The sequence below is a fragment of the Dysidea avara genome, chromosome 9 (assembly GCF_963678975.1).
Source record: "Dysidea avara chromosome 9, odDysAvar1.4, whole genome shotgun sequence".
Taxonomy (NCBI): domain Eukaryota; kingdom Metazoa; phylum Porifera; class Demospongiae; order Dictyoceratida; family Dysideidae; genus Dysidea; species Dysidea avara.
This window is the reverse complement of record NC_089280.1, coordinates 14,521,260-14,548,609: the sequence shown is the minus strand read 5'-3', so window position 1 is coordinate 14,548,609 and position 27,350 is coordinate 14,521,260. Positions and strand designations below refer to the sequence as shown.

General features: G+C 37.4%; 3 protein-coding genes across 3 annotated transcripts in view; 2 read left to right on the top strand and 1 right to left on the bottom strand.

The window, feature by feature from the left end:
* Positions 1-240: 240 nt before the first annotated feature.
* LOC136267342 (tektin-like protein 1) lies at positions 241-15,611 on the bottom strand. Its single transcript, XM_066062446.1, has 6 exons — positions 15,452-15,611; positions 15,033-15,402; positions 14,407-14,901; positions 14,259-14,354; positions 635-786; positions 241-502 (listed from the first exon to the last, which is right to left on the bottom strand). Exons 2-6 carry the CDS (start codon positions 15,399-15,401, stop codon positions 349-351), a joined length of 1,266 nt encoding a protein of 421 aa, XP_065918518.1. The 5' UTR covers position 15,402; positions 15,452-15,611; the 3' UTR covers positions 241-348.
* A 147-nt stretch (positions 15,612-15,758) lies between these two features.
* On the top strand, positions 15,759-17,658 carry LOC136267341 (KIF-binding protein-like). The gene has a single exon (XM_066062445.1). It carries the CDS (start codon positions 15,901-15,903, stop codon positions 17,587-17,589), a length of 1,689 nt encoding a protein of 562 aa, XP_065918517.1. The 5' UTR covers positions 15,759-15,900; the 3' UTR covers positions 17,590-17,658.
* The window catches only part of LOC136267340 (transmembrane channel-like protein 3), a 34,459-nt gene continuing 24,727 nt past the window's right edge, over positions 17,619-27,350 (top strand). The window contains exons 1-6 of the mRNA XM_066062444.1: positions 17,619-17,885; positions 25,853-26,020; positions 26,077-26,140; positions 26,191-26,278; positions 26,333-26,439; positions 26,496-26,570. Coding sequence (XP_065918516.1) covers positions 17,713-17,885; positions 25,853-26,020; positions 26,077-26,140; positions 26,191-26,278; positions 26,333-26,439; positions 26,496-26,570 — 675 coding nt within the window. The 5' untranslated portion in view covers positions 17,619-17,712. The remainder of the gene's footprint in view (positions 17,886-25,852; positions 26,021-26,076; positions 26,141-26,190; positions 26,279-26,332; positions 26,440-26,495; positions 26,571-27,350) is intronic.

The window sequence follows — 27,350 nt, the reverse complement described above, 5'->3', positions numbered from 1 at the left end:
CAATTGTGGTTGGCGAGATTACAGGTTGTTTTCTATAGGATGACTCACCTACAGGGTAAGGACAGCAGCATCTAATGATACTTACAATTTCTCTTTCCTTATGTGAAAGGGGGGAATGTAGCATTAGGGTCTACCAATGAATTGGACTGCAAGGTGACTAGTTTTACTATCATAGGTTGAAACCACTGGTCATTAATTAAATTTAATTTGTGGTTCCCAGGTGATGGCTACACTGGTATATCCATTACTCATCATGTATGATTAAACTTTGACCATAACAAAATAGTAATAAAATAGTTTTGTTCTACCAGAGACAATCACATTGTCTCTACAAGTCAACTGGTAACATTATACACATTTGGAGCCTTCCAGGATCCATTTGTGGTTAGCTTTCCTCCTGCGCAGTCTCACAATACTCATGTCAACATCAGCAGCTGATTTCTTATCCCTGACATCTTCTTGTAACTGCTGTTCTGCCAGCTTCAGTAAACTTATGTTTCTCCTACAGAAGAAGAGAGTTCAGTAAGAAGTGGATGATGTACATATTCAACTTAAGTTCCCCTTATGCCAACCACATAGTTTCATAGGCACTTAGTGATAACAAACATAATTGAGTTATTGGTTCCTTACATACCTTGTGGTTGTAATGGAATCAGAGAGCAGATTAGAAGCTTGTAACAAATGAGATGCTTCTGGTAGATCAGTACTGGGATGCCGTTGACATATTGCCACTAAAGGACGGTCCAGTTTTTCCCGTACCTCCAAGTCTGAGAAAGCCACAGGACCCTGTACCAAAAATACACTAAGTGATCTCAGGTAAGAATGTGGCTTTCCACTTAACACCCTATTAGCAGATTAGATATAGCTTCTATTTGACATCACTAACTGTAGCCAAATGACAAAACCAACAAATTGTCTACATACAAATCTTTATACTACTTCATTACCACTACCAGTGCTTCCAATAAAACTGTATTCATACAAACACATCACTGTTACGTAAGACAGTTTAGTATGATTAGGCTTCTTTTAGTACAGTGGAATGTGTTGTATACCATATTGTGACAATGAAATTCATGTGTAGTTATCATGAGACTAATTCATATGGTATTTTCTTGAATCTGCAACATGCCCACATATAGCTGAGAGAAAACTTATGAATTCAAGCTTAAAACATATGTGATAGTAACCCAAAGCTTTCTCCACCACCACACAGCAAAGCATACTTGGCTTGCTAAACAGCTGTACATTAGACCATCATATTCATACTCTACTATCCACAAACCACTCTAAATGTGGCACCTTCTAATAAATTGTACAATGGCTTCTTTCACAAGACAAGGAAGAGAATTGAGCTTCAAAGGGAAGACTTCTGTACACAAAAACATTAAATAGGCAGCCAAACTATTAAAATGAAGCCAATACAGCTTAAGGGCACATAGTGAAATTGACACCTACACATTAGCTGTAGTGTGAATCAAGATATAGCTAGTGTAGGTACAGCTATTGCGTAGGTTTTTAAAATACCAACCCACATGAAGCTAGAGAACAAAAGCTCAGTCATTACAATTATGAGTTCTATATTAAAAGCAAACCACATACCTATACACAAAGCTATAAAAGCGAAGACTTAGATTACTAGACACACCCTGACAAAACAGAATTACTCAACTATGCAAATGTAATTAGCATAGTTGGAATTACTCAACTATGCAAATGTAATTAGCATAGTTGGTATACAGATATTGATTTTATAGTGGTAACAATTATACCCTTAAATCAGCATGTAAATGTTGTGATAGTCCATAATGCACATTGGTAATTACCATATATATATAAATTGAATTTGTATGCATTGTCCAAGTCATTATAATTAACATGCTTTATATTATAAAATGCACGTATACAGTGTTCGTGACTATTCTACCAGTAAAAATGTAATACCCCTACGTATATGATATAAATTGTGCCAATGACATAAGCCGCAAACTAGGCCAAGCATGTTTACCATGCAGCTGTGGTTTTACTTTCTCAGTAAGCAAAACTATCAGTGAAGCAGATGTGAAATGTCTGTATGATGACAGCTAATAAAATTACTACAGCCAGTCAAGTACATACATCCCCCAGGCATACCTCAATACTAACAAACCATGCTAATCTATATACCTACGTACCTACATTGATATTCCACGTATTATGTGTTCATATTGGATATGTTTATCTACTAAAGCAAAGCAAAAAAAAAAAAAAAAAAAAAAAAAAAAAGCCAATACCTTGTACTCAAATTGTATATACAATACGCCTTTAATTATCCACTATTTAAGCTCGTGGATGCTTATCAAACATTCATTTATCTTTCTAGTAAATAAATAAAATAAGCACACCTCGTAGGTGCCATGCTTTTATGCGCCTAGTTTGATACTCTTGTTACAAACCTAGACATACATAACTGTACAGTCTAGTGTGATAGATTTTTAAAAAAAAGTGATTTTCTAGTGGCTGTATGTATCAGCAAAGTGTATGATTTTCTAGCGGCTGTATGTATCAGCAAAGTGTATGATTTTCTAGTGGCTGTATGTATCAGCAAAGTGTATTAAGAACACAACATGTTACATGGCAGAGAAAGAATTGCAAAAGCAAAAACCTCTTTTATAACAGTCACTTTCTAATGACATAACAATCTATCACAACATTGAAACTACCACAAAGCCACACAACTTAACAGCCGCAAAATTGAAATTAATGTTATGCACATAGTCAACTTTGCTGGAGACACAGGCTAATCTTAATGAAAGAATAATTGATGCTTTGTGGTGATAACATTATAAAGAAAAAGGCACAGATCACAGAAATTAGAAAGATATGCACACTGCATATCAGGATGAGTAAGAATTTGTGAATGTTGTAGAGATGAAGATATTGGCAAAGTAGCAACACACTGAATCACATTTCAAATGCTCTCGATATAAATCAAAATGCCTGGTTACATATATTACGTACTGATATAACAATATTTCTAATCACTGCCACGAAAGTCTCTTAGCAACTATGATTCCAAGAAATGTCCTAGCAGTCAGATTAATGTACATGGTAAGTTTGTTTGCTTGAACTATTGACTTCTGTGTCAAATGTTTCCCAAGGCTTGCAACAGCTAATCATAACAGAATTTTGAGAGTGCATACATTAAGCAAAAGCCCACCAACCATAGTTTCCTAATTTCTTCTTGATGCCTCATCAGTATTATCTACAGGGAATTAGTTAGCTATCTAAGCACTTCCTTAGTTGATGAATTTAACTGATTTGTCAAATTCTCTTTTGTCAAAATTTTCTTTCATACTGTATACATAGCCGGTTTGAGACTCGAGTAACAATGTGAAATTATAACTTATTATTCCTTATAGTACAGCCATTGTTTTCCAATGAGTTGGATTGAGCTATGCAAGTTTTGCTGAGCTGATCACAAAGTCATTTTATAACTTGTTAAATATTAAGATAACGAATACATTACCAATTATAGTGATAAAATGCAGAATTACCACAACTTGGAGACAATGACTAGAGCTTTGTTCTGCCGCACCTATACAAATTTGTGTGAAACCTACGGAGTGTGGTTAGAAAGTATGTACACCAGGTAGGCGAAAAGTAAAGTAATTAAAGTATCTAATAGCAAATTATGAGTCAGCAAATGTACCGTTAATTCCATTTTTGCTATTACAACATCTTTACACTACAATACACTGGACCACCTTGTGTGGGCAAACTATAAACAATGAACACGTGGCAGTTTGACAACAGCTCTTCATTGGTTTCTGTATGAGTCTATTACTTTTATACCCTTCAATGATGTCACGTCAATTGTAATAGATTCGTAGCAAAAAAGTAAAATTAAAATCATTAAAACATGTAAGCCACATACTGACTATGCCTGTGAAGTGATATGATATCTATATCATCAAAATATTTAACAGGTTATTACTTATCAAATTACGCTTAATGATATGCACCTGATGGCCAGACTATTCTGTGCTACATTTTCACACAAAAAGATTAAAATGTCTGTGATTTCATCACACCATTATAATATGCAGGTGTGAAAGATTTAGAAGCCATGTAAACTTTCTACTAGGTGTGTTAGACCAATTGCTATCCAGCAGAACCAACCTAACCATTAAGTAAGTTTACCTCAAACAGTTTACCTTGTTATACAACATTATTAGTTCTCAAATACTATGGTATCAAGATTTAATAAAGTTATACTTGAACATGAGCAGCTTTAGCGCACTTAAAAGAGTTGACTGCAATAAGTACTAACTTCACGTCATTGTTCCATAATGAAGTGATGTCTGGTATGGGTACTGTATAGCCAGAAACACAAAAAATCTTTGTAAACATTTTGATCCCTTGTCTGATTCCAAGCTGTGTGTGAAATCACATGCTCTGATGGACTATGACTAATATGGGATACCATAAAGGTGCATCAAAATAATTTCCTTGTATATAGAACAGTGTGTGGGTGACAAAATACTAATGTGATAAAATACAATCTATTTATTAACAAAGTGATCCATAAATGGATGTAGTACTAAAACAACATCCCTGGTCACAGGAGGACAGCCTACACACAATCACTATTATTCCTGTGTAAGAAGAGGAAATTCTCAATCAACGGTTTTCTGGCTCTTTTAAGTACTTGCAACGCAAGTAGTATCACCACCTGGTCAGCATTCAATATCAACATTCTAACTCCAGGTCTTCAGCATTATTCTTGTGGGCCCATAGTGGTAAAGTTGGTAAAGGTAGCTATCAACTTAGGCCCACAACTGATAATAATTGAATGGCAGAATTAGAACACACATTCTAGGAATTACCATTCAATGACAGATGAAGAAAATGAATACAATGCACTGTGACAAGCTCATAATTACTACCAGTAATGAAAAAATACAACTGTGTTATTAAAAGTGAATTCACGAAAATTCTCTCATTACATAGTAGCTTACTGATCATCCGAAGTTCTTGTACAAAAAACTATCTATATCGAACAGCCAAGCTGTGAAAAAAGTGCAGCTTCCAAAGGACAAGCTAGGTTAAAGTTATGAAAGACAAAGGTGGATGTGGATGGTAGCATACATAAATCACACAATAATGTCTAATAATGACACGGGATTGACATTAACATCTTTCTTGGCAACATTTCATTCCCAGTATTATAAAACTGTACCTTTAAAGGCTGACATTGGTTACCTGTTCTGATAACAGAATCAAACAATGCACATTCGTCATAGGCAAAATTAATTTACTGAGTGTTCTAATAGAGTGACTGTTCTATTAGAGTATTTTCTGTTTGAATTTGCATTGTAATTTTGTAGTTGTTATTCATGCAACCAAACTATGAATAGCCAATTACCCTCACACCAATTTTCAACATGCTCCCATTAAACAAATTCTGCTGGTATGAAAAACTATGATAATTATTTTCTACAATCTGGATTGTGCTCATACATGTGCTGCAACTATTGTTGATGACTCGTTGAAGACAGCAGATGGCATGCACGACGTGTTATTTGTAAGCTTCTAGTTGCAGACATGGTGTTCTGAAATACACTTGAGAATTTCTTGATTGCCTACCTGAACCCACAAGAACACACAATATTTAACAGCAAGGGTTGCATATGTTATTTAAGGAATGAAGTAAACACTTTTTGACAGGTTTGAGAGGTGAGCATGAATGACTTCCTGTAGGTGTCAATATCTTAAAGGTTGCCATAACAAATTAAATAACTTGAGAGGTATGCTATAAATGAATGTACAATGCCATCTAAGTTCAAAGAGAATATGTGTTTGTCTTCCAAACTGTGCCAAAATGTGCTATATTTTCCAACAAAGTTTGCATTATTGTGTATGGCAATATAGCATACTTTGTGTGAGTGTGACACAACCACAAACACAACTCACAGAGACACTGGAATGACCACAATTACCCAAGTTGTCAACAACATTACCATATATAGCAATTAATAACAAACTAATGGCTACGCACACAAATGTTTGTAATTCCACTACAATAATTATACGATTCAGTCTTAAATTGAAAGTGTCCATCATTGTATAGAAGCCCAGCGAATTCTTCAGTGGCCACTTGATATTAACGCCTTCAACTTTGTTGCATTGATTGTTACACTTGGGAACAACAATTAGATGGCTGTAGAAATTGTCCATTACTCACGTACACCGTAGCTAGCCTTCCTCATTCATTCTCCTTGTCCTCCTGTAAGTAAATTCTGGATCTGATGGATCACAAATCGTGTGATAACTCAGCATTAATTGCTACGAATTAATCTTCTGCTAATCATGAGTAGAAAATTTTCTCACTGTCACCGTGATGTTCCAGGTCATGATAATGTATTAAATGATCACCTCCTTCTTCATTGCAACTCCAAATTCATGCATTTAATAAAATATACATATTGCATTCAGGTGTGATCTCAAGCCAAATATATAGCGTCTAGTTTTGCCTAGTGCTATATTTACCTCTCGACCACATCCTTGTGCTATATTTTCCATATTGCACTTGTCACAGTGCTTTAGCAGGTGTCATGTGGTATGGTGTGGTATGGTGGCTGTTTGTTCTATAGGATTAATAGATGCTCACTAATAATTTGATATGCATGAGCTATACAGTTAAAATTAACTCTTACTTGAAGCAGTGTTTACTTAGTTGTAGAATTATTAATGGCTGAATCTCAGAACTAATGCAGTACTCACCTTCATCTCACTATACACTGTTATTTACAGAGAAGTGCTTTCCTAGTGGATTTTTTATCTAGTTACCTGTACCTAACTATTGTTAAATTGTTAGTGACAAAACAAGGTTTATATAGTAGTGTTCTGGCAAAATTAAACTTACACTGGTGTACTATGTTTTTCATACAGTATGTTTTCTGAAATAGCGCTTTTGTAAATCACTACAAATGAAATATCATATTCCAATGTAGACATATGCCTTGTTCTAGTGCTATATAACTGGTCAAAGTAAATTGTATACATCTCATCTAAATGTTTCAAAAGAACTACAATGTTTCAAAGAATGACCAAACTTAATCACCTACTTATTAACATTCTTTAGTGTACAGACAACTACATTGGTATGGTAGAGTACTGTTCATCTAATCATTTTTCACTGCACAGCAAACCTGAACTAAGACTATTATGCCATATTGCAAAACAAAAGTTATGTAAGGATACTAATAGGGGTTAACAAGGTTTAATTGCTACAAAGCATTGTTTAGTTGTATTCTATTGTTTCAATTATTTGAATTACAACAACTGAACCAATACAATAACTTCAGTTACAATTAAACATTCAAAAATAAAGATTCCAGCAATTAGAAGAAACAATGAGCCAGAAATTATAGGTTATAAATCCTTACATAATGCATATTTGATCCTAAAGACAAAAGCGTATAAATTTCTTTGGAATTATCACAATAGATGCAAAACACTTATAGGGATGCAAATTGTAAATGACAATAGCAAGCCACAGGAGTACAAAATTGAGTAAATATGTAGGCACGTAATTAATTACTTGTGTCTTCTACCCTTATTATCTAAAATGCTTGAACACTTAAGTTCACAGTTCACCACCAGTGTAGATAAGTATAGCATCTATTTAGTATGCATGCGTGTTGCATTTACAGCAGTTTTACTCAGTACTTTATATCAGTAAACAATGTTTCAGACTAATCAAAAGTAGAAAGGGGCTATTCATCCAATTCCGTGCATAATGAAAAAAAATGCAAAATTTCTGGGGCTTAAACCTGGACCACCAGTATGAAAGAACAGTGTGGTATATACCAGCTGTGCTACCACTGCTAGCTACCAAGCTCCTTTATTTTTCTGTCTTATAAATGTGATTCAATAAGTACCCTGTATATAGTAGGAAGACTAGGTGAAGAAGAAACCAAAGCTGAACCTGACCCTAACGCCAACCTTAAGTTTGCCAGTTAAGCATAATGGTGTCCTTCATTGACTGTATGAAGGTAAGTTAATTAGTGTGCTTGATACTTGAGTTATGATGGGTGAATGCTGGACAAATAGCCTGTATAAAGTCAGTGTCCAGAACCAGATGAATACCACTACATTAAAAGCAAGTGAAGACATTTTACCATACATCACAGCAGAATGCCACAATGATAGCCAGTATTCCAAGAAATATTTTCAGACAATAAAAGTTACTGTGCATGATCATTTCAAGCATGAGGGCTGATAAGATATGTATGGCAATACAAAAGGGATTCAAGAGTCAAGACATAATACGATATGTACGTAATTACAGAATTCTGGCTACCATATGGAATGGAATGGAATGTCTCATCTTAAAAGAATTCTGCTAACAGACATTAGTTGGAATATGTGCCACATACACAAGATGTAGATGTACATCAGACATATTAACCTATTTATACTTACAATACTACATAATGATGCTTTGCTATAATCCAACAAGCCAGTGATTCAAAATTTACAGCATCTACAATACAATAGACTACTGGTTCTATAATATTTGATCTTTGATTTGATCCTTACAAGGGCATATCCAGGATTTTTTCAAGAAGGTTTCCGGATTTGTGTGAGTTATAGGTGTGGGGGTCAGGGTCCAGCCACTAACAGATTTTGAACATCAAAATTTAATTTCAGGCAGGTTATACAGTGCAAGCAGTCATGTGTATTAAAAAAAATTAAGACAAAAAACCTAACAAAGCAAAAAATAAGTTAACTGAGTTGGGGTTCAATTCAAGCCTCCGTACTCATAGTCCATACTCATAACCACTGTATTACCAGTGCTGCAGCTACCCACCTCTCTTAGTTACACATCCAACAGAAGTGACTTTTATATATAACAAGAGTGAAAGAGAAACCAAAGCTGAACCTAAAGCTGAACCTGACCCTAACCCTAACAACTACTTGTCACATGCCCTAAAGTACAAGACCCGAGGCAAACCGGCTACTGGTCGTGTGCCCTAAAGTTGAATACTTGGGGCATACTGGATGTGTGCCAACCCTGGCTCACTTTGATCTAAGTAGCGTGTTTGATAGTCCAGTTTAATAATGGACTACTGCCGGTAAAATAGCTGTTCACATTCATAACTGGTGCTGGCACTATATCCACTTCATGGATAGTAGAAACTGTATGTATACTTATTCAAATAATTATTCCTTTAAATCAATTAGCTATGATATGACTGGTCAGGTATTGTAATGGCTACATATTCAATTTCTCCAATTGAAATGAAAAACTCAACAGTTAGCTACATCATATTGATTTCTTCAGTTTCAAGTTAGTCTACCTCTTGCAATCAAAAATTGCATTTCACTATGAATGTTCTATTAGAGTAGTTTGACTGCTACAACTGTTCTATTAGAGTACCTCGATCAGTAAAGATTTTTCAATACATCTTAACAGTGCAAATATACACGAACAGGGCAGGGAAATATAGCTACAGTAATAGGTACCTCACAATGATTCCTCACACAGAGAACAAGATTATAGAAAGAAGGCAAGCGTGAGATGAACCAGGTCAGGTTATCTGGGTCACACTTGCCCAAGTCTACTGGTTTATAAAATATCTCAGATTGTGTATTGGACCATATGTATAATAGATTATAGTGTCTTGGTTGACAATGACAATGTCATGAATCCTTAAGAAATGGATGAAGTACAGTGTAAAAACAGTTTTGAATCTAGTTGTTCTATATATTAGAGCACTTTTTTCGATTGTTAGGTGCTTGGAGAACACACACTCAAAAGTATCAAGTAGATAACCACTATATATACAGTTCTTACTAACTTGCACTTTTCAATTGTTACTAACTGGCAAGCATTAACACAGCATGTAAATTCTACTAGTCATCCAGTTGGCCAGTTTTTTTTAGTTCGAGAGTATTTCAGTGGGTCATCTAGAACAATGATGCTGACCCCATAATTTTGGCATAGAAGGTATTTACCTTATGGACTATTTCTACTGAGACACAACTGGATTACTACTGGTTTGCGAAAATTATAATTCTTGCACAATACAACTTGTCTTTTTGCATACCTTACAAAACATGTATTGTATCTGGAGAAGCAAACTGGATTGGCCAGGTGACTGAATATTTCAATGACTTCTATAAAGATGCCATTTGTTGTCTTTAGAATTAATCTTGTGCTAAACTTATTGGGACGACACCTCCGTTGTAACAGTGAGCACTGCACAGTCTACCCAGCACGACTTGCCCCCAATGGGAGGCCCCACCCGGCGCCGTACAGCATGCACTGGCTGTTGAGATTGGACTTTAACCATTTTTTATAACGACAAACTTTTTGGACACTGAAAATTGCTTTGGTATTTAAATTGAGTCGAGGACTCCTTCCTAGTGGTACTGCATGGCATTGTTGTGTTGTTTACCTACGGTATTACCAGGAGCTTATGAGCCGCCGAAGGAGCATGAAACTTACGATTCTTGCCGGGTGCCATCGGAATCCAAATTCATTAGCAATTAGTTTCCATATAAGGAAAGTAAAATCTCATTAGTCGACGCTGTATACTAATTGTGCATGACACTCATAGCAATTTATTCAAAAAACGTGACATAATTTGGATTGTGATGGAGCTGAGTTTCATGCTCCTTCGGCGGCTCATAAGCTCCTGGTATTACATAACTAGGGATCCACCAATACAGAAAAATACCTACTGATCTGATACCTAGCAGTAAATTTCACTGATACAGATATTGATACCAATAATTGTCATACAATTTACACACCTCTCAAGTTAGCTACGTATGACTGCTCTATTAGGATATTTTATTGTGAAGTGACTTTTCTATTAGAGTAGTTCGATTTTTTTCATGCAAACATAGTAAATAGCAGTTGCTCAATGTTTAACAAAGCAAATCCTGCACCTTTTATGCTAGAATAATGCTTAACACTATTTCCAGCCTGTTATATTCTAAGTTTTGCTAGCATAGCATTTACAATGATAGTTATGATGATGAAGATTGGTGTGAGTGGCTATATTAATCGGTATCGGAATACCTAAATAACCAACACTGATCAATACCAAATGCCTAATATCGGCTCTGATTCGATACTGATCTGATTATTGGTGGAACACTATAACAACAAAGTGTATAATGATCACAGTAGTTGTATCACCTCAATTTTATTCAGAGGTAAACTGGACAATACATCCACAAATTAGTGAGCTGTGTAAGCATGCGACATGCTTACAGTACTACAGAAGCTTACAGTACAGCATCAGAGTACTGAAAGTTTATCTTACATGCAGACTTTTACAGCTGTTCCATGATCCTTACTGTCCCAGTTATAGCATAGCATACACACCATATGAATGATTCAATCCCCAAATGTGATTGGCCAAAAATTATGTATCATACAAGAATTATACCTCAGTGTGATAATTCTTATACATTGATATGTTGTGTTGTAGATCTCATTTCTCTGGGAAAATTCATTTGCTGTACTACTACGACCAAGTGAAAGATAGCACATAACCACATATTTGCAAACACAGCGTGAACCTCCATTCCCCTAAAACCTCAAATAAAAGTGGTTGTTCAAGTAGAGTATTTTCCATCTGTGTGTTCTATCAGAGTAGATGTACGTTTTATTGGAGAAGTTCCATTAGTAAACTATTTATGTAAAAGTTCTTTCAGAGGGTTAATTTGTGCTTCACCTCACTGTCATGCATTCTATTAGAGTAGATGAACAGAGCTTCATTTCTCCCTAGCAGTAACATGATTGTATTCCTTGCAAACTGTATCTTGCTGCACACTAACCACAAAGGATGAAAGTATCTCACTGAATGTTACGGCTGTTCCATGACTCTCTTTCTATGCTGACTGGTACAGCAGATGGGTGCTCTATTGAACTTTCAAGTCACAGAAAATTTTCCTCACAGATTGTTTCACTTCAGAGTAATCACAGAGGACAATGTGTATGTTGCATGCCATCATCAGATTCCTATTACAAATGTATGAGTACTGGAATGCTGTAACGTATGTCATAGACAAATAAAGAGTAGATTCCCAAACATGATGTTAGCCCGTATGGATAGAAATGAACATGACACATTGATATGGCCATGGAGTTGGTCTAGCAAGTTTGAAAAGAATTGGGGGCAAAACCTAGGAGGAGTTTGCTTGATTTTCATCCCAATCTGGCAACCAGAGCATAATTAACAAAGGCACAAAAGGAAGTCTATAAGAAGCTCCAGAGATAGCATCTGTGCAGAGAAGTGATGCCATTAATGCATTTAAAAGTGGTATAGATCATGTGAAGAAGACTTACACAATGGCAAGGTACACTAGTTTATAACTTGAGAGGTAGTGAGGCTTAATTTCATCTGATGCTATCTATTTGACTGCTGTATTAGAGTAGTTGGTTGTCTACTATATAACGGACTGTTCTACTAGAGTATATCATTTTAAAGCAGAAAGTTGGTCAGTCACTCTTGACTAGTCCAGTAGGTAATTGGGAAGTCCTTCAGATGAAATGCCTGAGTATAATCCTCTCTTGTAGATGTAGCTCAAGGAAGGTGAGGGGTCTGCAACTCGTAAAAATCCCGTACAAGATTCAACTTTTCCAGAATAATTAGATCACAAGATGCCTAGTATCTGGAAATGTACAGAAACTTTGTGAGTGAAGATTTCAGATTTTGAAATCTATAAGCCATACAAGAGTTCTGGACCAATGTAATGTAATATACGAAAGACATAAAATGATTATACAGAATTTTACAACAATTTTTTCAAGATTTCAGGTTTAAAATCAGCTAAGATTTGAGATTTCAACAAGAGGCTGTATGACATTTCAAAAGAGTTGTGGACCCCTCGATGGAAGGTGATTCACCAGCAGAGAATCTCCACTACAAATTTATGTCAAGTGAAAATTCTATTCTCAGCACAATACACACTTGTTTGTTGCATATGTGCCTGCACCAGTTACTGCCACGTATGACATCATAGACACTAAAATATCAATAATCCTGTGTGCTCATTATAATCTGTTTAGCACACCTAGAGCTTTGTATGTAATACGCCCTATCCTGTACACCAAGATATCCAATAAACATAAACTCCGCCTATTTCCCTTCACACCAGTTGTATGAAACAACTAACCTTCATTCATAAACCAATATACAACTAAATCTTTTAACAATAATTTAACATTTTATCAACCCCGTGAGCAGTCTCATTATTAAAACAACTAGATTTTCTACACCTGGCATTTCTGCGACCGCATCAAGCCCATAGCCATAACATATATGTTTCTAATATCTTACTACTATTCGTCTTAATCACATATGTGTAAGTGTGTAATTGTGCACGTAAACGACACATGGTGATCCTTATGGGCAGTGTAACAAGTGCCTTCACAGCTGCAAATCCCAAATGTCCAGTGCTAGTGTATATATACAACATGTCCTCAAATAACTGTGTAGAGAAATAAAGCTGATATTGTCCTTGATCCTTTATTCATACGTACTCTAACAATACATACAGCTATCCACATAATGCAGAAAAACCTACACAGAATGGTAGGGGATGCCTATCATTAAAGTAAAGCCAAAGTTCACAAGTATACAGAAGATAGATAGCGTATAAACATTTAGTGGTCTTTGCACATTCATGTGAAAACAATTGTGGTTACATAGCAAACCACAAGAGTTATGATACATGAAAACTTGTACAATAGCTTATTCATAACTTGAGCATTATCATCAAGTTGTGTATAACAGTATTTTATTGGACAGTTTATCATCTGATATGGGCCAATCAAACACTCAACACTGCACAGCACGTGTGTAGGGTATAAGCATGAAAGACATATTCAATGTCTTTCAAGTACGTAATGTTTCAAACTGTTACTTCATTAGGAGTTGATCTGTTCAAAGATCTGCTATGCTTGCCAGATAATCACTCATAGAAGTAGTTAATGTGCTTCAAATGATTCTAGCTTATAGTGTTACCAACATGGTGTCATTGATAATGAATTGGATATTTCTTAACAGTTGTTGGATCAAATGACTGGCACATTCGTATTCAAAAAATCCAAATCAATCAGTGTCGTAAATAACATTTGTATACATGTTTACAACCTTCTTTTGCACATTACTAACTTCTTCATAATTGCGTAAAGCACATAAACACACACAAATTTACAACAGACTAAAAATATACATTATTAGCCATACCAGTACTACTCCCTGTGACAGGTTCAGAGCATCATACTGATGTCGGCCTCTGTGAATAGCAGCTTTAGTATCACCAGCATTAACTTGCAAGTGTTGCTATAAAGAAAAACATTCTAATTAAACAGTCACAATTACCTGGCACATATACCTTAAGTGTAATAGTTGCAGCAATCTTTTTTATAAACCCCTCATTGACTGAGTTGTGCGCAGCTTGCTGCAGACGTGTTGTATGTCCTATGGTAGATGATAACTCCTTCCTGACAGCCCTCGATCTCTCTCTAGCCTCTGCAGCTTGTGACATGGCTGTGTTGCACTCGGCAGTAAGAGGATTGGCTCGTAGGGCAATATTAGGGATCACAGGAGTGGTGACTGGAGATGGATTGGGAGCAGAGCTTGAACGAACATGTTTTTTAGGTGTTCCCAATGCTCTGTGTGCACTGGGCAGAGCAACTGTTGTCTGATTATGACAAACAAGGTCTAGCACACGAGAGCGCTCCTGAAGCACTGCACTTAACCTAGACCGGCTAGCACTTAACATCTGCAGCAATCTGTGGACTTTGCGTAGCTGTGACTCAAGAGAACGCTTCAATGAGAGCAGATGAGACCTTTCAGCAACCAGTAATCTATCAGCACCATCTTCTTCCTACATGCAAACAGTTTATCACACAATGTAGTAAGTACCTGTTAACGGCCACTATAATTATCACCTATATCATATCCCTCTCTACTATTAACACTACAGTGTGTACATATGAAGTGTGACACGTTCCATACCTGTTCTCTTGGTGGTCTGAAAGTTCTAAGATGGGTAGACTCCACATTCAATAAAAGATCTTTACGCTTTTGTTCCAGCGCTTTCTCCAATGCTTCTTTGCCTCGGTTTAATGCTTTTATCTCCTCATTGGTATCCACCAGGCTTCGTTGCAGGTTAGCTACAATTGATCTAGTCTGTCTCACATATGTGTGCACCATTCTATTAGAGTCAGTGGCACATGCATCTCTTAGTAGAGGAAGGGGATCCTGCTGTCTACTCTCTAGCAAATTCTTCTCTGCGTGAGAGATCAGGGTTTGTGCAACTTTAATCCCTCTAATGCTAGACTCTTTCCATGTTTGTGGGGCCACAGTTGCAACCTCTGTCGCCATTCTGCAAGAATAAATTTAACGCTGATACGCATCAATTCCAGATTCCGTACCTTTCTTCGTAAAAATTGAGTTTCAGACAATGATGGCTCGATTAATGCAGTGAACCAATCTACTTTTCGTCCGTAGAGACAGCTCATTTATGCCTGCGGCTAGGCGAGAAAAAATTCCACCATTTTGCCTGCAGCGGTTACTAAGCAATAACGTCCGCTAGACTACACTTAGTATCCGATTTAGTAAACGGAGTATTACTTTGAATGGACGGCAGGTTAACACACGCTCACAGAGAAGGGAGAAGGTTCGATTTTCGTTATATAGATAAAGCTGCAAGACAAGCGAAACTCTCTAAGGCTACAATAACTGTTCCCAAGGAAGAATTACCTTTACCCGAAGGTGTTGCCGGAGAAGATTGCAAACAGAACGCGCACGTGAGTGCGAAGGACATGGAAAAGGTTTGGAACGAACAACTGCACTCGCTCAAGACACAAAGAAATTGAGAAGAATGGAGGACATTGTAAAGCAGTGGGTGTTAGATAATGTCTCCACAGACTACAACACTGTATTGCGGTTAGTAACTGAGCAATCCCCTGAAAATGAACCATACAAATCACTTTATGCTGCTCGTAAAGTATTGGAAGAGATTTCAAATAAGTTAGAGAAAGCAAGTGGCACCCTAGGAAAAGAACTGGCTGTACTACAAGGAACTGTGTTGTTTCAATTGGGAAAAAATCACACGGAATGTGATGAATTAAGTACCGGTGAGGATTTTCTAAAAAGAGCCCTTGAAATGTTAGGCAAAGTCGAAGGCAAAGTTAAGTCAGTAACAGTATACATTCTGACATGCCACCAGCTAGCAGTTCTGCTTGCGTCCAGGTCAGAACATGAGCAGGCGTTAAAGTTTTTACTTGATGCAAAGACATCATATGATGGTTACAAGACCACATCTCATCCTTATGAAGAGCACGAGCTCTTGTTAGGGCCACAGAATCCCATTGCTGAAGACAAAAGAAAGGAACAATTTGAACGTCTTCATACTCATACACTTTATTATCTAGCTCAAACATATGAGAGTATAGGGAAGGCATCGATTGCCGCCAATTACTGCTTCACTACTTTAGAAAGACAACTAACCTCAAAGCAATATGATGCCATTGACTGGAGTCTAAATTGTGCAACCTTGTCCCAGTATTATCTCAACACGGATAATTACAGACAAGCAAGGCATTGCCTAGCTTGTTCTGAGCATGTGCTAACTGAATACATGGACCGAGGTGAGGAGAAAGATGATGGAATTGTGGAGAAAATGCAGCAAACAAAAGCTGATATTGCCAGGTGTTGGGTAAAGTATTGCATTGCTTTGTTAAAATACTCTCAACAGTTGAAAGAAGAAGGCGGAGGGCAAGATGTATTAAAAGCAAGAGAAGAAGATTTTAACCCATTCACTTGTATAGATGCATCTGCTATAGAGCTAGGAGTCCCATGTTCTCCTATCAGTAGTTTTGATGCTACAAGAAATTTGTTTCTTTTTGGTCAAAAATGCATGGAGAGTGCAAAGTGCTTTTTCTCGCTTGAGTGGCACGCATCAGACAATGTCAGTATTGTTCAAGACCATAGCCAACTGTTTAAGCATTTGATTTTCTTTGAACCAGAATTGGAAAGGAAATGTCGTATGTACAAACGACGGGCTGATATGATGGAAGGTCTTCTGAAGCAGTTAAATCCTCAGCATTATTTGGTATTAATGAGACAGCTGATGTTTGAAGCAGGTATAATCTACAGTGAAATGGCTGACTGTAAAATAACCCTGGCCAGTGACTCAGAGAAACCAACAACACATGCTGTTCTGAAAATCAACAAACTCATCAGCCAATCATTGAAGCACTTTGATAGTTTCATAAACTCTTTTCAAGACCATTCTGGCAAGTTACCAGATAGGTTTGATGAACAATGCTTGCGATCAATACTTAGTGCAAAGTTTTGGATAGCTCGACTGCACTCAAAAGTGGTGACTGCTAATCCTCAAACTCAAGTTGACCACCAGAGAAAGTCTTTAGAAAATTACCAGTGGATTGTGGCTTATCACAAGGTCTACCCTGCTGATGTTGAAAGATGCTTTGCAGAAGAGTTGAAGATGTGTAAAGAAATGACAGAGTTGTTACCACATAAGTTAGACAAAATGACTATAGTGTAGCATTTTAATTCTTGTTTTAGATAATGTATGGTTTTATAATTCTTATTAACGCACACTTCAGTACCTTGAGTGGTTTAGCTACAGTTCAGTTCTTTCGATTATTCGGAGGCGCAACATTTAGGGATGGCCTCAGACGAAGTACAAAACTGGCAGAGGAGGAACAGGCCATCGTTTCGACGCAGGACTGCGGCGAGTTCAGCAGGGACGTTTAATCGCTCCGGTACCATAAATGTAATCCATCCTGAAGTCACGCAAGTTGATTTCATGACCAGACAAAGATACTATGAGTGCGCAAAGTAAGCTTTTGTCATTTGCACATGTATACATCGTGTTGACTTTGTACTACACGTGGGGATTGTTTTGAGTATTGGAAACAAAGTACGTGATCATTACGCACAACAACATTTATTTTCAATCTAGCATATAGTACTAGTTAAGATAGCTTGTAGACACCTGGCTAGTACAAATTGAAGTTTGTATTTGCTATAAGGGATTGTTGGTGGACATGGCTGTCCATGCCATGGCTTCATAATTTGTTTTTTACATGTAGTCTGTACATTGGTTTGTTCATTAGCAGATTCATATGTTTATTTTAAAGGGAGTTCTAATAATTTGTATGCCTACCATTCTACCAGACCACTAGACAAACTTTCTCATGTGTAGGGGTCAGCTAATGTGTGTTACAACTAGTGGTACCCCAAGTATTAAAGTAGCCTTCAGTAGTTTTACGTTTCTGGTTTTACTGCTATAGCTATATGAGGTGCCCATAGAATGCCGCCGTATACGTATTGAGTTCATTGTGCACAAAATGGCGCTTGGCTGCATGATTGGTGAGTTGTCGAATTCACAGTGTTTTGTTGGGTTGACTTGGTTCTTAATGTTCCAGTTTTTGCAGTATGGAAAATCGTAGCACCCAGCATTCCATGATTCAGTCTATAACCATGACTGAATTAGGGATTAAATGTCCATTAGTATATCTGCAGGTATAGGCAACCTCTTGTTTCACTAATATTTTTGCTATTCCCTTAGAAGCTGTGCTAAACCTGGCCAAGAGGATGCTGAGCAACCAAACCTTGAATTTATGAATGGGAGTGGAAACACTCTAGATAATAGTGGGGGCCTGATTCTGACAATCTGATCCAGAGTGCTAGAAAGCATATCTACATACAAAATTTATTCCCTCATAAATGCAAAGGGGGCCCCAGCACTACCATGTATATATAGTTTTAGGGATAGGGTGCTGCCAGTAGTGACAAGTGGTGTACCAGTCTGCCTGTCCTGTAAGTAGTTGCCTGTACGTATTCTATTTCCTTTGATGTCTGAGGTTATAGAAGCCTATGGCTGGCTAGGGTTACTAAATAATTGGTAATAGCCTGTGGTTGTTTACTAGACAAATGCCAAACTGTCTTGTCCAGAAAGTAAGCTAGCAAATTGCAAACTGTGGCATGGGTGCTAGCATCGAGTGTTGCCCTTCAAATTTATTGTGTCAGCACCACACCCCTTGGCCACACCATGACATTAGTGTGTCAAGGCAGTCTAGATCAATGCTATTGATACCTGTCTTGTCTAGAATGTAAGCTGATAGTAAGGACATTTCAGTTTGCCGTTTCGTTTGATGAATGTAGGCATAGCAACTATTTGATACACCAATAAATGTCCCAGTGGGGTGTAACTAATCACTGGACTGGACTACTGGACTGACATTTTTTTGGTTTTTACACATTCTGAGATTGGTTTTATTGAGTCTTGCTAGCCAAGGGCCTTCAGAAAACTTGCAGTCTGCAACTAAAATGATGAGTGTGAGGAGTAAGCTAAAACTGACTTCTAGTTATTTCACCTCTATTTATTATGTTCTTCTACAGTACATATCGAGACACAACGTAGTGTGTTGTGTGGCCAAAAAGCCAGCACGCAACACCAGTGAGTATATTGACAGGAAGAAAGAAAATGTGATTTTTGCACCTCCGTAGCTCTGTGCTGCCTTTACGAAACAAGACGATTTTGTTGTGGACACGCCCGCCAACGTCAGTACTCCACATACCAAATTTGAGCGAAAGTCACAGTGTGTTGCATGCATATTACACCATCCACTCAAAGGGCTGGATGTAGCTTTGTCTAGGAAAAAACTAAAGTACTTTAGAATATGAGCCAACACACTATACACTATTTAGAGCCCCATAGATGATATGGGCTTGGCTACCCACCTTGGCAATAATTTAGTTTGTTGTCTGCATCATCCTTGGCCTCTAAATAGAGTAGAACCTTGTCAGCTTGTTCCAACTAATACATGTTGAGGTGTTTCAAACCCCTCATGTTCTGTAGTTCATATTGTGATTTATATTATTGGTGCTACCTCACTGATGCTAGCAACACTGTAGCTGGTGTTGAAGAATACAAAGTGTTGTATGTCACCAAACCCTGTGTAAGGGATCCAGGCTTGAATCACACTGACGTGTGAGTAAAACTGTGCTCTGCAATACAGTACATGTATGCAAAATATCAGATCAGCTTGCCAACACAAGGGATGTCAGTACTGTATCATGTACCCCGATTGTATTTATAAGTTATTAAATCAAATTTATAAGTTATAAATCAAGCCAGCAGGATAAATCCTTGTTGAATGTATGACAACATAACTAGAGAAATAATGAATTACAAAATATGAAATTATAATAACGTAATAGTTAATAATTTTGTTGTATATTAGATTACCTTTAGTATTACCAAGATAATTAATAGCATGTAATATTTGTGTCTGTCTGATCAGCAAAAACCTGTCCCTAGTTATTGCAACTTCCAATTTAAAAAATTCTCAGTATCGTAGTTTGGAATTATAGCACTAGTCTATTGATCAAATGACGACAATCTTGTTTACATCAACTGCATCATAAGCAAATGCACATGACATGCATACCACTAGGGCTACACAAACGAAACAATGAACTCTCCATGAACAGACGAATAAGATGGTGTATAGTTTTAATCGATTTGAGTCTTGCTTTTCTGAGTAATGGTTTGATTAAAACTTGCATGTTTATCTTTGTAGCATGTGTAGTTTTTTTTGTTTTTTGTCAAAACACATGCTTGTGCGAGCTAGGCAGGTTTTTGCTGGGACGGTCACATTTGTACATTGTTGATTATAGAAGTTGTACTTCTACAATCAATATTGTTGACTTAGCCCTTCTTGATTAATGGAATCTATGTGGTGTGAAATGTACACAGAAGGATAATAATATTTGAAAGGACTAATATTCTGGTTTCTTGTGTATAGAGTGAATTACATGTAGGTATTGCATGACTGTGGTCTGCTACAGTGTATGTTATTAACAGAGTTGCACAAGTTTCTCAGAAACATGAATATTACTTCAAAGTTTAGGCATGAGTGAATGTTAATGTTCAAGGGTTTGTTGTACTGCCTTAGTACATACTCCCTGGTTGTCTACACACTAGTGTATAAAGTTTTGCATTTAGCACTATGTTGCTACATTGCACGTCTTGTGGTAGCCAGTTGTTGACTAGCTTACACTGTATGGATTAGCCACTTAAAAAAATTGTTATTGGTCCGTTCACCCTCCATTGGTGTAAGTCCAAATTTTCAATGTATGTACTTAATTTTTGTGGATTTAGGATTTTCACCTTTGATTTTCGTAGATCACTAGTTTTTCACTTAGGTTACCTATTTTTATATAGGATAGAGCTAATCTTGATAATTTGTTAATTTTCAAGGATGAAAATTTTGCAAAAAGTTCGCAAACAGCTAATTAAAGCAACCTTGAAATCCATGAAAAGTTACACTGAAAGTTTGTACATATACCGTATATCAATTAAATTTGGCGATAAACTAAATTTGGCGAAATTGGCGAATGGTTACCAAATTGCCAAATTAAAAATTCGCCAATATTACATTTTTCGTACCGGTGTCACTGAGCATCATTGCAAGTGATGCTGGCTAACAAGCCCTCAGACTTTTCTTGTTCACAACTTAGTCCAACGAATCCCCTAGTACCTACTCCCCCGTTACTAGCAACAGCTTCTAATACTTTTAGATGCCTAGTGGGCTGAACACGTGTAATTTCGTTCAAAATGGCGATGTTTAAGTATGTCAAAGGAGAAGCGCGACCAAGCTTTTAAGCCATCAATTTTGTCTCAGAAAGATATCAAAGCTGCTCAGAAGTCCATTGCTAATGCTGTCAACACTGTATCAGAGAAGTCTCATAATCGCGGACAGTACAATTCGTACTCCAAAGAGCAACGTGCATTAATCGGGAAGTATGCAGCAGAGAATGGTGCTACTAACGCGGCAAAACACTACACCGCAGCTTGGGGAATCGATATAAACGAGTCTACGGCAAGGAGGTTTAAAGACAAGTATTTAAAAAAGCTGAAGGATGAGATTTTGGAACAGCGTAAGCAACAAGCTGAAATCAATGAGGCATCTGAAGGTGAAGAGCATAAGGACGAACCTATTGTTATCACTGAATTAGAAACCGAACTTAGAGGTAGACCATTGCTCCTAGGAGAACAGCTAGATTCTTTGGTTAAGGAATTTATCAGCAACCTTAGAGCAGCTGGTGGAGTGGTGAATACAACTGTTGTGATGGGAGCTGCTGAAGGGATTGTTTCCTACCGAGACATTTCAAAGCTTTCTTCTCATGGTGGGCACATCAATATCGTGAAGAGCAGGGCACAGTCATTGCTACGCCGCATGGGGTTTGTCAAAAGGAAGTGCTCAACGTCAGGGAAAATTTCAATGGCACGATTCGAGGAATGCAAAGAAATATTTCTGGCTGATGTAGCAGCAGAGGTAATTATCAATGACATCCCAGAAAGTCTTATAATAAACTGGGACCAGACTGGCTTGTCCATTGTTCCAAGTGGAGATTGGACAATGGAAAAAGAGGGTACAAATATTGTTCCAATTGCTCACAGTGATGACAAGCGACAGTTGACTGCAGTTTTAGCCATAACTGCAGCTGGTGATTACCTACCTCCACAGTTGCTATACCAAGGGAAGACACCAAAGTATCACCCACAGGTTGGATTTCCAGATGGTTGGGATGTATGGCACTCAGAAAATCACTGGTCCAATGAAATCACTATGAAACGGTACATCAATAAGGTTATTGTGCCCTTTGTCAGTGAGAAGAGACAGAAGTTGAAACTGGGTTCAACTTTTCCTGCGGTAGCAATTTTTGATAACTTCGGAGGGGAAACAACTGATGCCATTTTATCACTTCTAAGAAGCCATAACATCATACCCATCCAGTTGCCTGTAAGTTGTACAGATAAACTACAACCTTTGGATATTTCCGTCAACAAACCAATGAAATTCCAACAATGGTATGCCCAGGAAGTTAAAAAGTAGCTAGAAACTATCCCACTTTCCCAAGTTAAAGTCGACGTTGGATTACAGGTTGTCAAAATTCCAAGTGCTAATTGGATAATCTCTGGATGGCAAGGATTAGAAAAAAGACCTGAAGTTGCAGTCAACAGATTTAAAAAAGTAGGAATCCTAGATGCCATAAACTTGTAGTCTACTTTTTTTTGTTATAATTGTTGCGATAATGATGTATGTAATGCACAATTTTGTAGTTAAAAGCAATTTTAATATTTTACACATCCAGTCAAAAGTTAATTAAGCTATAGCTACTACACACAAGGGAATACAGTAACATTTTTGTCTTCAATGCACTTCACTAAGTGCTGCCTCATCTTAGATTGGTCGTAGTTTCTTGGCATGTTCTTTTCAGCCAAGCAAATGCAACCAGCAATGGCAAATAAGCCACAGTCCTCGGTGCCAACTTGCTTTCTGTCATTGTTTACCACCACCTCTACCTTGGGTCCGAACAACTGCTTTAAAATGCTGGTAGTGTTAGCATCAGCCGATTCAAACAACAAATCGTATATGGTGACTTTGGGATGACTGAGTATTGTTGACACTACAATCCAGTGGTTAGTTCTGCAATGCATAATTTGCAGGAAGTTTTTGGTACATCTCACTGGAATCCTGGTAGTTTTATGTAGTGTCAGTGTCAATTTTAGGCCATAGATATCCTTTTACTTATTACCCACCAACTTTTGACGTGCTTATCGGTCAATTGTCCACCTGTAAGTACAGATGTATTATTAATTATATAAAATAAAAGGCTATTATCATACCTTTTAAAATGATGTCTTTGTCAACTGTTGTGAGTGTGCATCTTCCAAAACTGACCCACGGATCTTCCTTTGCAATATCACGAACAGATAGAGTCGGCTTGTCCAAATCAATCATTGAAGTGTCTTTCTTTTTTTTCAATGGAGGTTCGCTCTTTGTTTTAGATGGTAACTGCAGCTTTCGCTTGGGAACAGGCTTTTTAACTTTAAAATCAATTGGTGGAGCTGATCTAATAAGCTTCCTGATTTTTGACATCAGGTCTGCATTTTCACTGTGAAACTCAAGCTTGCAGGGTATCTGCAAACCACCCTGTGGCAAATCTGAAGAATATTGACGATGGGAATCAGTAACTGTACAGGTGATTGTACCACCTCTCTCTATAAACTGTGAACACGCTGCAGAATTTTACGGGGAATGTGTCCAATTATGTCTGCTCTTTTCTTGATGGCTACTGCATACGGATCAGTATCATTGCTGTCTTTCGCTTGACATGGAAGTCGCTCTCCAGTAGTCGGCATCCAAATGTCTTGGTACACATGAAAGCCACGTACACAGCTTTCCACCATGTGCGTCGCCATTTTTTTTGACACTATTTGAATTTTGTGGTTCTGTCGTATCAGTCTAGCGCAAGTGTGAAGCTACTTCAAGCTAGCCAGCTAACTAGTGCTGAAGTGCAGGGAGTAGCTAATCAATCAGTGTGTGCCGGGTTGCTATACGCAGGGCCCGAGCAGCTCGCCAAGCAGGCATCAGTGCATGCAGCGACTCACCAGATAAATCGATACTGATTTCAACACTAGGATAGTTCAGCGTGCTTCGATCGTCGCTACAGTATCATCGAGCTTCGTGCACATGCATGTCTGGCGTGGCCGCTCCTTCATTTCTAATCAAAGGGGCGGTCACGCCAGACTATGCAGGAGTAAACATTTTGTCAAATTAAAATTTTGCCAACTGCAAATTTTTAGCTAATCGCCAAATATTAGTTTCGCCAAATTTAATTGATATGTGACCAGATCTGCGAAAACCTGACATAATGGTGCAAGCCTAAATTTTCAGTATAGCCTACTATAGACTATTGATTGCAATGCGTAAAATATTTCTGTAAATGGAAAAAATCATAAAATTTTTAAACGCTTTGTTCTTGATAAAGAAAGGGTGCAATGATAAAAACATGGGTACCATCTTATTCACCTACTCAAGAGGAGTTAGAAAATCTTTGTGTCGTAGCAGTAGCCTAAAGGATACGTGAGTTATGGGCGTTTGTTTACGTCACGTCGAAACGGTCGTATGCGATCGGCTTACCTTCACTGATTTCGTCTCTGTATGTAGTGAAGAAAGGTGGTAGGAGAAAAAACTCACCATGTAACGGGCTCCCCTATTCATGGTGAACATGATGGTGCAAGTTGCAACTCTGTACTGCATTGCGTTTATAAGTTACAGTTGTTTTTGTAAGTACCTGTAATTTATTTTCCCAATACTTGCTGTACAAATCGATCTTTCTGTTGCTGCTATTTTGTAGGACTGTAACTCCAAAAGTTGGTGGTATACAAGGCTGAAACTTGGCCAGAGCATGCACTCGGCTAAGTAGATTATAAACATTCAACAAAAAAGAATTTGAAAAATGTGCCATTATGTTGGGTTTTCACAGATCCGTTCACATATGCTGTATTATTATTTGTGGTTATATGTTTTGCACACCATTCATACTAAAGTTCAGAGAAACCATACGTTATTATTTTACTGAACAGTAGATGCCACTAAAGAACGTATACCAATAAAATTGCCTCCTAACTTTTTTTATGTTGGCAAATATTTAATGTGTACAAAGCACAGAATTTTTGTCCAATTTTACGACATTGCATTATTTCACGAATTTAAATTTTATGTCACAATAGCATGTGTTTCAACTATTGTGGGCATGCCTAGCAGAAATGACCATAAACTTTTAAATTCCACATGTGTTGTTATTATTATTATAGTGTTTAATGTTTGTTAATGACTTACACACAAGGAAAATAATATTAAGTAACAAAACAGGAATACAATGGTTACTACAACTGTAGATACAGTACTTTATTGACAATAATGCTATAATGTGTTTTATTACAGTCAACAATGCTGTGTGGAGGGTATGTATGCTCCAGTGTCGAATGATACAATAGACACTGCCATTGAGAGAGAGGCCTGGGTGCAGAATTCCATTGAACAACAGCACAGAATTGTAGCTAACATTCGTTCACAACCATGGCCCATGGCAAAAAAGAAACAAGTATTAGGGTAGGTCAATATGACATGACGTCTTTAGAATACCTACCTCATTAAATGTTGTATAGATTGGCACGACAATTTATCGATGATTATGAACCAGATATGGGTATGATTCCTTCTAGATATGAGGTACATATGGCAATATTTTTGTGTGCATCATCTGTGGGATTGTCTTTCAGCTGTCTTACCCAATCAATAAAACATTCAGTTCTTGGGCATCTTTCTGGAAAAGATTGTTCTGGGGAGAACGGATTAGAAGAATTACAGGTATGTTGTTTAATTATTTTTTTGTAGTTTACCGTCATAACAATTTCACTGTAGGGATGTTTGGTAGTGGTGTGGCATCATATTTTAAACTGTTACGCTGGCTCTGTGTACTTAATCTAACGCTGACCATATTTATATTTTCATTTATTTGTATACCTCAGGTTGGTTGTAGCATTTATCATGTGGTGATAGTGTTCTAATATTGTGTGTGTTGTAGTTAATTTACAATGAGGAAGGACTTGATCCTCCGTCAAACTATACTTATCCGATTTCTCTAGTTGTGGATGGAGAGGTGAGAAAATCAAATGTGTTTCTTATACACATGCCAGTTCTCAAGGAACTTGTGTCCTCTGTGTGTGTACGTATGTACGTATGTGTGTTGTTAGTAGTATGGGACCTGTACAACACACAGGTGACCAAGAAAGTCGCCACATTGTGGGAATATTCACAGGAACAAAAAATACCTCATTTGATGTCTAAATCCAATAGAAACCTGTATCAGGGTTACTATATGTGACCGTCTCAGCAAAAACCCCGACTTGTTTTCACAATTTTGGAATTTTTCTCAGCATTATCTGCAGTGTCCAAGGAATCGAACACCAATATTTCAGCCTTCTGTGGTAAGTAGTTTTGGAAATATAGTGCTAGATAGTAGGAAGAGCAAGATATTCGATTTGTACAGTGACTATACTGAAAATAAACTACAGGGGCGTATACAGTACTTTCCTTTCATGCTACTTTAGTGAATGATACAGGGCTAGCATTGCTTAACATGGCAACAAAGTTGAGGTGGCTTAGACTGATGATTTCACTAATTACTGTACTTGCGAATTGACACCACTCGCCAACACTTACCTATTTGTACAAAATTGTTAGTGAGCTGTACTGGCATAAACACTGTTAGAATTAATGGTAATGTATTAGTCATTGAAAGCAACAACGCACTCCGGAAGCCACGTCATAGATCAATTATGTCATCACAGTCTAGCCACAACATTCCATTGCCTTAAACGAAAAAGCCCACAGGAGGTATGACACTCTTTAAGTGCTATCAAAAAGAATTCATGTTAAT

Bases quoted from the DNA above. Each gene is read 5' to 3' on its own strand.
- LOC136267342 (XM_066062446.1), bottom strand. From the start codon at position 15,401: ATGGCGACAGAGGTTGCAACTGTGGCCCCACAAACATGGAAAGAGTCT. The intron at 14,902-15,032 runs GTATGGAACGTG...GTTTGCATGTAG, and splicing joins TCAGACCACCAAGAGAACAG to GAAGAAGATGGTGCTGATAG. The intron at 14,355-14,406 runs GTATATGTGCCA...TTTTCTTTATAG, and splicing joins CTGCAACTATTACACTTAAG to CAACACTTGCAAGTTAATGC.
- LOC136267341 (XM_066062445.1), top strand. From the start codon at position 15,901: ATGGAGGACATTGTAAAGCAGTGGGTGTTAGATAATGTCTCCACAGAC.